The sequence below is a fragment of the Nannochloropsis gaditana genome (genome assembly GCF_000240725.1).
Source record: "Nannochloropsis gaditana CCMP526 unplaced genomic scaffold scaffold407, whole genome shotgun sequence".
Classification (NCBI taxonomy): domain Eukaryota; class Eustigmatophyceae; order Eustigmatales; family Monodopsidaceae; genus Microchloropsis; species Microchloropsis gaditana.
In genome coordinates this window covers 233-10,970 of record NW_005803546.1, presented here as the reverse complement: position 1 = coordinate 10,970, position 10,738 = coordinate 233, and the positions used below count along the sequence as shown (strand labels likewise).

General features: G+C 50.9%; 3 protein-coding genes across 3 annotated transcripts; 1 reads left to right on the top strand and 2 right to left on the bottom strand.

The window, feature by feature from the left end:
* Nucleotides 1–2,936: 2,936 nt before the first annotated feature.
* Nucleotides 2,937–4,115, bottom strand: NGA_0400400 (peptide chain release factor 1; the record flags this gene model as incomplete). The annotated part of the gene is made up of 2 exons (XM_005854720.1): nt 2,937–4,010; nt 4,086–4,115. The coding sequence occupies 2 exons, from the start codon at nt 4,113–4,115 to the stop codon at nt 2,937–2,939; spliced, it is 1,104 nt and encodes a 367-aa protein (XP_005854782.1).
* Nucleotides 4,116–4,641: 526 nt separating this feature from the next.
* On the top strand, nt 4,642–6,177 carry NGA_0400900 (aarf domain containing kinase 2; the record flags this gene model as incomplete). Its single annotated transcript, XM_005854724.1, has 1 exon — nt 4,642–6,177. One exon carries the CDS (start codon nt 4,642–4,644, stop codon nt 6,175–6,177), a length of 1,536 nt encoding a protein of 511 aa, XP_005854786.1.
* Nucleotides 6,178–7,058: 881 nt separating this feature from the next.
* On the bottom strand, nt 7,059–9,774 carry BRCA2 (breast cancer 2 susceptibility protein; the record flags this gene model as incomplete). The annotated part of the gene is made up of 4 exons (XM_005854722.1): nt 9,746–9,774; nt 8,696–9,666; nt 8,356–8,425; nt 7,059–7,854 (listed from the first exon to the last, which is right to left on the bottom strand). Coding segments are annotated over exons 1-4 (1,839 nt in total). The 5' UTR covers nt 9,748–9,774.
* Nucleotides 9,775–10,738: the final 964 nt, after the last annotated feature.

Genomic DNA, 10,738 nt, shown 5'->3' with positions numbered 1-10,738 from the left:
AACTGGGTGACTACAAAAATGGTGGAAACGGAAGAATAATTGACCACCGAAATCGAGTTCTTCAGGGTTCACGAGGAAAGTGTGGTGAAGAGACATAATGGTAGGGAGGTTTTTTCATGGTATTTAGAAAAGTTAAGTGTTTTCTTTTGATAATCCAACTTGTATCGTTTTGTTCATCTTGACAAAATTATCAATACTCCACGTTGCCTTTTCATGCCAACATAATCCATTTTTAACATTCTCCCAGCAACAATAGCTTCACATGAAAAGCCGTTGCACGTTTGAAAGCAGTTTGAAATTTGAACGCTTATCGCTCCCTCTGATTCAAGTATTGGTCATGTGTCTCACGCGCGACGAGTGAATATATGGTCATTGAAATCTGATATCATAACATGTCAACACCCCTTTCGTATCATATTGGAAAAAGCTAGCATCATCACCGTTGACCGCACACCAAGACAGATTGCTCTTCGTACCACGCCCATACCTACACACGTACACACGCTTCCACCAAGAAATCACGGCATCATGTCGTCTTCCGCTATTGGATCTTCGAACTCATTTTCATGCGATGGTACTGGTCATAAATGGCAAGATAAGGTGTCGAGAATGTCTAAAAAAGTGGTAGTTGTGGGGGCGGGCCCAGCAGGAATTCACGCAGCAAGTCGTCTCCGGCAGCGTGGCTTCACTGATATATCTATCTTTGAAGCAGGCCCTGCTATCGGAGGACGATGCATCACGCGAATGATGCATGGAGGAAACGTGCCAGTTGAAGCTGGCTTTGTAGCCAATATTTCCGCTCAGAACGCGTTGACAGACCTTGTGGTAAGGAGAGCGGGATTCTGTCTAAACTTAGCTGTAGACAGAGAGCTCATCCCCTGCTCCAAAAGTGAAAATGTTCGCGCTCTTATACCCCATGTATTAAAATCTGCCTCGGCATTCCTCCACACAATATATGCTTAGGGTGAATACGGCCTGGCCGTCCAAGAAGAGGTGGTAGGGCAGATCAGCCCCGACTCGATCCCACGCGATGGCAACGAAAGGGTCGAACGAGAAGCAGAATTTATGCCTGGATCGAAAAGCTTTTCATCAGTCGGGAGGAAACACTTTCGTAAGTGTGTCGGGCAAGAAATTGAGACTGCCGACAGGGACGAAGGTAGCCCTTGTTATGGACACCAAATCTCCACCAGCTCCGACAAGACGGCTCAAGTAGCTTGTGACTTACCCAATAGCCATAGAGAAAAAGACATGAAAAGCTCTTCACGCATTCTAAGTGTCCGCGACAATGTTCCCAACCCGCCGGCCAACAATTCTCCTCCCTTGACCTTCGAGGCGCCCTCCAAGGCCGAGCAGAGCCCTGTCTTTAGTAAGGTAAAGACCACGGAGGGGCGTTCTGCTCCATCCATCGTCCCATCACTTTCCTCATTTTCCCGGTCCGCATCAAATGTGGCAGCCAGCACCGAGTTCAAGCGCAGCATAAGTAACATGGGTGACAAGATCCGCGACACCTCCACGTCAGAAATGACTCCCATGCGTCGGCTCTTTTCCCGTGGTATTTCGAACATCAAAGACCAGGTCGGCTCGCTTCTCGGAGAAGAACCCATTGTGGGGGCTGTACGCCGCTATACACGTGCACACAAACAGATCCTTGGAGAATACCCTCTTGGCATGCCCCCCCGTCCTAAGCCCGAAGACCTGTCTGAGCTGGACAAAACTTTCGGAGATTGGCTCAAAGAGCACGACCTTCTAGACCTCGTTGCTGTCTTTGTGCTGTTTCCTCTTATGTTAAGTTACCAATGTCTTATGGAAATGCCGGCCTTCTATGGGCTGTGGTGTTATCATCCTCAGCGTGTGATGGGCCTTGTTGACAGTCGCAGAGGTACGCTGAAGCTGCCTCGTTACACGGTTCTTAAATGTGGATGGCAAACTTTGTGGACTCACATTGCAGTTATTGAAGGTCTTCATGTTCATTTAAATTCCACGATTAAGTCCATCCGTCGGCCATGGATGGGTAAGAAGGGGCTGCTCGTTGTGGAGTCACGAGAATCGTCATGCGCGACAGGTGCGGTTACTCCAGACAAGATTTGTAGTGGGAAAGTACCCGGGCCAAAGATGCATGAGTTTGACCTCATTGTTATTGCCTGTAGCCTCAAGACCGCTGTCCCACTCTTTGTCGATGCCTCCCATGAGGAGCGCCAGCTCGCATCGTCCTTGGAAGAATACGCCTTGTGCAGCACGATGTTCGAATCAGACATCATCCCAGGAGAACGACCTATTGAACTTTTCCCATTTCCCAAACGTGGAGGGGCCTCTGGCCAAGTATTTGCTCAATTTAACTCGCGCCTGCTCGTACGCAAATTGCCCGATGAGGCAGCCCCGCAGGTCGAGTGGGGCTGTGTCGAAACGCCCACTGCCTGCAAGGGAGCGTCGCCGGCCAAAGACCCGCGCATTGTGTTTCAATTCCTTCACCGGGCTCCTAGTGCCGCAGATGTGAAAATGCTGCGGCGAAGACTTGAAATGTTCTTTGACGATCAATCGTTCAATGAGCCCACCATCCTGAAACAGTGCCTGTGGAAGTTTTTCCCTCATTTCCCTACAAAGGCCTTACTGGAAAGTGGATGGCCATGGCGGCTTCAGAAGTTGCAGGGGCATAACAGCACGCTATACCTCGGAGCGAGCGCCTGCATGGACGCCTTGGAGGAAGTGCTTCTGTACAATGATGCTGTAGTCCAGCGGCTTTTCCCGTCATGATCTGCGATGAACGAAGCAAGTCATGAGTAGGAACGGGATTAAAAGAGCTTTGCGACACTAAAGCAGTAAAAACTGTAGCACTCAATGTGTGGGGGAGCGACGGCTTCAAGTTAAGCTACCCTTTATCGTCGGATGTTTTGTTTGTCACCTTAGATCATGCCATGTTGTCTAGAAAAATATGAAACCTATGCGTTCGTCAATTGCATTGCCTCCAACTTTTCCTGTTGCTCCAACAACAAACACTGATTGGTAATCTCCTCCAGATTCCCGTCCAGGAACATCTGTAAAGGGAAGTTCGTGCCGAGTCGGTGGTCCGTGCATCGGCTGTCCTTCCAATTGTACGTCCTTATCTTCTCCGAACGACTGCCCGAGCCGATCTGGGAGCGTCGCTGGCCTGCCACCGCATCCCTTTGTTTCTCCTGTTCCAGATCGAACAAGCGCGACCGCAGCATCGACATGGCGAGCTCCTTATTCTTGAGTTGTGACCTCTCTTGTGTGCAAAAAATCCGAATGCCCGTCGGCTTGTGCAGCAAGTCCACCGCGGTCTCTACCTTGTTCACGTTCTGCCCTCCTGAGCCACCGGAGCGAGCAGTCGTCAGGGTAATGTCCTTCGGGTCTATTTTCACTTGCACCTCGTCCACCTCGGGCATCACAGCCACCGTCGCCGTACTTGTGTGCACGCGGCCCTGAGTCTCGGTAGCCGGTACGCGTTGCACTCGGTGCACCCCTGCCTCAAATTTGAGCTTTGAATAGACTTTGTCGCCCTGGATCTCCAGCACTGCATTCTTGTATCCGCCCTCGTCATTTCTGGAGTCCTCGACGACGCGGACGCGCCACCCCAGGCTCTGCCCGTAACGCTGGTACACGTCGACTAGATCCCCCGCGAAAAGCCCGGCCTCGCTACCGCCCGTGCCTGCCCGAATTTCAAGCATGACATTCTTGTCGTCCAATGGGTCAGAAGGCAGCATCAGGACCACCAGTTGCTTTTCAATGTCCTCTTGTCTCTCCTCCAAGTCTTTAATCTCCGCGCGGGCCATTTCCTTCATTTCGGGGTCTCCCGCGGCCTCGTTAAAGAGCTGTTTCGCCCCTGCCATGTCTGCAGCAAGCTTCTGCCACTCTTGATAGCTCACGACCACTTCTTCAATGTTCATCCGTTCCTGATTTACTTGCATCAATGTCGTAGGGTTGGCAATAACGTCGGGGTCCCCCAGGCGCTCAGTGAGTTCCTTGTATGTGCGTGAAAAACTCTCCAGTTTGGTCTGTACAAAAGGATCTAGGGTCATCGACACCCAATCTTTATATCTTCTTGATATTGAGCGCCCGGACGGCATTACCAGGTTAGGACTGACGAAGGCATGGGTCATGATGAGGGTTGTCAACCACCCTAGGAGGCAACAGCAATGGAAGGGGAGACGCATTGCAACGACGAGAAGATAGACCCCCGTCGGGCCAAAGCACGCGTGCGTCAAACAGTTGGCCTGTTTTACTGTGAGTGAATGACATGGGATGCCTTGAGCAGGAAAAAGACGCATTGCATGGCAGCGGGGTCGGAGATCTAGGATACGGCGCGACGCGTTCATCAGTTCAAGAAGTTCCAGCCGCCGCTCCGTGCACGTTCCCAAACCCGACGCGTCCCTTTGCTTCGTCGGAAAGAGCACACCTCATGAATATTGAAACACATGCACATACACACACGAAAGGCACAATTATCGTCAAAGAGTGGGGCTCTTCAGTCAGCCACTGGTGTCAATGCGACGGACCTTATGTCCAGGAGCAGGCCAGAGCCTGGGTGGGATTCGGGCCGCCGTTACACGCACGAATATAATATGCAATTTGCATGTGATTTCGAACGAGCTTCGAAGGCAGCAACATCAGCATATCACCGTGGTAATGCGTTTTTTAGCCAGCGATGCCAACTGTCTACTCAAGCGAAGCTTTCAGGGTTACAACGAAGAGTGGCGCCCGCCTCCCTTGGCTGCTGCTGCCATTTTAAGTTTAAGTCCCACAGCTTCGAATGCTACCAACGAGGCACAAATGGCTGACAAACCGGGACGTCGACGATGGATGCACCTTTTCAAGGCATTTCTTCGGGCGTGTCAAGTGACTCTGGTCATGAGCCCACTACTGGCGACGTTGCCTATTGTGTATGTGACGCGTCATATATTTCCCCGGCTTCGTCGTGGATGGTGGGCTTGCGCCCTGTGGTCTATCGAGGCTCTGGGCCCCTGCATGGTCAAGTTCATGCAATGGGCAAGCACCCGCCGGGACATTCTTGCGCCTGAAGTGTGTGACCTCTTGGAACCAATTCAGTGGCAGACTCGCCCTCATACGTGGGCGCAGACCAAGCAAGCTTTGAGCACGCTTCGCGCTGACTGGGCCGATGTTCTGTGCATTGACACAGATAAATCGGCTATGGTGGGATCGGGCTCTGTGGCTCAGGTGTATCGTGCCACAACCACTGCGCGGCTTGCTGACGACGCAAGAGACGCCACAGCACCGCCCCCGGCGCCCCGTGTGGTGGCCGTCAAGGTGATTCACCCTGGGGTAAAGAGACAGATCGAGGCCGACTTGGAGCTTCTGCGGATAGGGGCATGGCTGGTGGAGGCGACGGGTCATTTGCAGTGGTGGAGTGTGTGTGATTTTGTGGAGGAGTTCGCCCAGATCATGCACAAGCAACTGGACTTACGCTGCGAAGCAGAAGCCCTGGATCGCTTTCGCGCCAATTTCGCGGGCCGCACCGACATCATGTTTCCCCGTCCTTCCTGGCCTCTGGTTAACGAGTTTGTCTTAGTTGAGGACTACGTAAGCGGTGTCCCGATTTCGAATATATTGAAGGATCCCGCCTGGCCGGTGCAGGAGAAGAAGGCGATCGCTCGTTCCGGCCTTGACGCCTTTTTGAAAATGGTGTTTCTTGACAATTTTGTTCATGGAGATTTGCATCCAGGGAACATATTTGTGCGGCACGACACGGAGGCTCACAAGGCCAAGCCACATTTAACGTTCATCGACGCTGGGATCGTGACAGAGCTGACGCAACAGGATCGCCGGAATTTTGTGGATCTTTTCTATGCCATCGCTACGGGTCAAGGGGAAGCGGCGGGACGGCTTATGATCGAACGGTCCCGACGCCATGAGTGCCAAGACCCTGAGGGCTTCTGCCGGGGTATCTCGAGAATCGTGGAGGAGGCGACAGCGGGGCAGCACTTGCGGTTGGGGAAGATCCGCGTCGGCTTCTTGATCCAGAAAGTATTGGCCCTGTGTATCCAGTACAAGGTGAAACTGGAAAGCAATTTTGCGTCCATTTTGCTGGCGATTGGAGTTCTGGAGGGCGTGGGTCGAAGCTTGGACCCTGAGCTGGACATCTTGGCCGCGGCAACCCCAGTCATTTTAAAAAGCCGGTACTTTCAAACCAAAAAAGAAGATTAGAAGAAAAGAGCCGGGACAAATTCTCTGCTATGAAAAAGTAGCCCAAGAACGAAAGAAGATAGCCAAGGACATGGGAGATGTACGTCTCAAGTGTGTTAAACGGATCGACGGATATTGAAGGAGTAAGCTGGTTTTGGAAATCCGATGACGGCCACAAGGTATCAGAATCGGCTATTTGGTTGACTAAACACGTTTTGCTGTACATACATGATGGTGGAAGAGGGAATAGCGGGCCGGTGGAGGATGAAAGGTAACATGTAGCTTGTACTCCGTTCAAATTTATAGAGGTGTACAAGTACAGCGCATTGTCTTCGTTGCTATGTATTCATTTCGGCACAATATGGCTGAGACTTGACGTGAAATTCGCAGTGCGACGAGTAGTGTACATTGTAATATCCCCTCTTCCGGTGATGACGGTTGTCCACCGACTCTTGAGACAAAATACTTCCTTGTTAGCAACTAGAGCCGCGCAGCAACGACCTATCACTTTCTATCATAGGCGTGAGACCATTTCCTCCTATGCAATTATCTACGCGATGCTTGATGTGGTAAACTATATCATCAACGTCGATCCAATAGGTCGTGGCTTCATGCGCTCCCCCTGTGCGATAAAATGCAGTTGGTAGATTGCTTACTGTGTTGAGGTGGCTGCTACTTCGAGTTGCCAGTCTCTGTCTGCATTCAAATTCCTTCTCACCTCGACGCGATGAAAACAATTTCTTGAAAGCTCATAAGTTTTTCCCATAGGCTGTTTCACGTTGCTTTTGGTTGACTCTTTGTGCATTCGCCTTTTTATACAACACGCTGTGTACACATCAGACTCATGTATATCAAACAACCCTGAACCTTCCTAAATCGTGCAGTACCTATTTTTTCTTAAGCTAGCGTGTAATAGATGCCGTCAAGAGAGAAAGCCCTGTTTCATCTACGAGGAGGCTGTTAAGGGTACCAAGCGCATGCTGGATTGCAGGAATGGCTGCGACGTCAAGGACCTCATAAAGGGGAGCATCTAATGCGTCAATTTCAAGGCGCTGTACAAGCATTTCGATAGAAATAGAGCCTAGTTGAGCCTGATGCTGGATCAGCGCCTCGGCAATGGATTCCATATCCTCGCAAATGTCCAGACCGGCAGGGAGCAAAGAAGTGGCAAGACGACGCACGGCGTATTGTCGTCGACACAGCACCGATATGTACGCCTGCCCTCCGAGGTCTACCAACAATTTTAAGGACGTATCTCTGCGGCGTTCTGAGACTTTTTCCTCCTGGACTTCGTCAAAGATGATTTCATGCTGCGTTATCGATCCTTGAATGCGTTGTCGGGGATAAAACCTGGTCTCTCCTCCACTTTGCACCTCGTTCATCTTGCCTATATTTAGTAGAGTAAAAAGCCGAGCACGCTCACCCTCTAGCACACGAGGTGCATCTGATGATAATTTTACCCATCGACTCAAATCTGCCATCGCATTTCGAAGGTAAGCCTCATTGCGTGCCCGGGGAGGAATCTCCTTGCGCATACCACTCCATCCCGAGACACTGGCCATGACAGTATCCGTTTTAGGGTCATACGATTGAAACACGAGATCAGTTAATGCGTAAACGTCACAGTTTTCGCTAAGCGTCTTTCCCATTTTGCAACGTTCCTGCTCCATGTCCACTTTCTTTTCCATCCCGCGCTCACTGGCAGCAGCGTCATAGTCTCGTTTCTCCAAGCAAAGAATGCAGCTTGATGCATCTGTCAAAAAGATTCGAGTCCGCACTGGCATGTTGGAGTTTCTCTTAGTACATTTCTCGCCTCTAATGCCTTGAGTCCCCCTGGTGTCCTGCTCTTTAGCCAGCGCTCGTGGGCTTGCGTCGTCCCAGGTGATGGAGAGCAAACGCAGGCCGACAATGTCAAAATCCATAGAGAGAAAAGGGCCTTTTCGGCTGTCGAATCTTTCCTTAGCTTCCCGAATGCTTTTCAGCACATGGCGAGGCTGATAGCTGGCATAATCAAAAACAGAACGGTGACCGAGTGGAATGGGAAAACAAGAGCCAGAGCACTTTTCATTTCTGATCTCACCGTCTTTCCCCGAATAAGAAGAAAGCGGGACTACTTTGGTAGATTTTCCAGTGGCGTACAGACGGAAAAGGGATGGGGCGGGTCCATCGCTTTTATTCGGTGGTGCGGTGATCCCGTACAGCATAACGTGCCTACCATCCTGTAAAGCCTCCTCGAGCTCCTCAGATGGCTCCCACACGGTCAACAGGGCTAAATTTTGTCGTTGTTTCGCGAATGAGTGGCATTCAAACTCGTCAGAGAGTTTGTACGAGTCGACAGAGGTTGATGGAAGATGCGAATGCCTGCTTTTGACAGAACATATTTTCACTCGGAAGAAAGGTTTGGATTCCCTGTGACACGATGGGTCCTTCAACACCTCATTTCGAGCCTCTTCCACTCGCGAGCATATTTCTGTGTGGAGCATTTCCCTCGTTTTTCCTGTTTCCCATTCTCGTTCCGAACCGAGTCCAGTCGTGTTACCTTGCCTTCTGTGACGGCGTTCTCGGTTCTCTTCCTCCGCCTGCTGGGTCTTCTCTTCTAAGATCCGCTCCATGCGGGCTTGGCACACCCCTTCATGTCGCTGTTGTGCATCTTCCTCCTCTGCCACGCTTAAAACTCGCGACGCAAGTCGCTCACCTTCGGCATTGAGACTGCGCTCCATGAACTGAGTGGCATAGCGTCGGACCACTACTGCCTCAATCGCCGGCGCAGATCCACCACCGGCCACAAGGCCAGATACAGACGTACTCATGACCCCCCTTGAGCACATTGAAGGCCGGCGCTGAAAGCCCAATGGCGCATCCCACCTGGCAGGCCGTGTGCCATTAATGACTAATTGCAAACATGGACGGGCGTCCGCTGACTGGTCAAGCATTTCCAATGGGTCAACACCCCCTCCGGAGAGGCCTTGCAAAAACGCACCGCAAATTGCCACCTTAGTGCCCACACGGATGCGACCAGTCCTGACAAAGGCGCTCAAAAAGCTATCCAAAACCGCATCGAGATAATACCAGCCGTCGGTTAACTCTATACGCACATGAGTCGATGGACTTGTGCCTCCCGTCGACTCAGCCTGCTCCAAAATTTCCGACTCTTTTTCTTGAGCGTCATCTGCCGTCTGTTCATCAGCCAGTGTATGTGACAGAGAAGCATTGTTGAGGAGGCTCGTCTGAAAAATAGGCCGGTGGTAGACTTGGCTGACACATAAAATCATTAAGCGTCCTGCGGAGGCATCGCCGTTCAATATCATTCGTAGAGCTGAACGATGGCCACACACCATCTCACGATAAGCGCGATATCGTAATTGCTGCAGAACGCGAGGGCGAGTCAGGTACCTTCCTCCAAGCACTTCAGGAAAAGCTCGCTCGAGACAAGCAAGCTTCCATACAATAGCTCCGTAATGATGAGCGACCCACACCTCCGAGGGTGGGGACAGCGAGATTTGTAAGTCCCTACATACTGGATTCGCCGTTACATCGCGAATCCACCGCGCACATTCGTCTGGAGGTAGCAATGCTCGTCGACGCCTACATGATGTAGCTGGCCTTTCCTCCAACGTGCCTGCAGTAACATTCAAAGCATCCTCCATAACCAAGGGAAAGCCTGATTCCTCCTTTGAAAAGCGTAAATTATGCCCATTTGTGCTTGTTAGTGCCAATGTTGCCTGCTTCACGCCATACGATGATAGAAGATGGGCAGCAACGCTGCCCGGATATACTCCAAGATCACATAAATTCAGCCTTGCGTAGTTTCCATGCCCTCCCTGAATGTTTTGTCCACCGCCTTTTTCATTCCAACCAGCATTCCTGTCGCAGTCTTTTTGCATTTGTCTCAACTTGTCGAGGGCCAAAGCCCGCAAGTCCAGCAACGCTATGTCTTTGCATTGAGTCGGAGGCCGCAACAACTTTAGGTGCTCTTCAGCAGATGGTGGGCAAATGTCGCCTTGCGACAAGTCCCGGACACTATCTATACTTTCGACTACTCGTCCTTCGATGTTGTTGCTATTGCTCGTTGTACATGCTATTTCTCGAACGAGCGCTCTCTCTGTGATCATACCAGCGCTTTTGTCACGAGCACTTTCCCAAAACTGTTCATCACCTTCTCGCAAAAAAGAATGGTCAATTCCTTGCTTTATCTCAGCCTTTCCCCCCTGAACTTCCTCAGTGCCTTCCGAGAAGAGACAGTCGGTGCTCAGAACGGCGCCTTGGCATCTTGGATCACCTTTGCGGGAAGCCAAGTACTTTTTGACATCTTGTAGGGCGACTTGATCAAATGTGTGTGTCGTTTGCAAACTCTTCTCACCATCTTCGGGAATCTCAAATTGTGACACGGATAGCACTTTTTCCTGCGCAGCAACACTTATATTTGGAATGGCTTCATACGCAGCGGCGTGAAATCCTTGATTTATCTCAGACTCAACTTTGGTATGACTTTTTGACGGCTTATTTGATACCCCCATTCTAGTGGGTGGTTCGCTTGTGTTTCCGTGATCTTCTTTTCGACCCATCATGAATACGTTCAAAC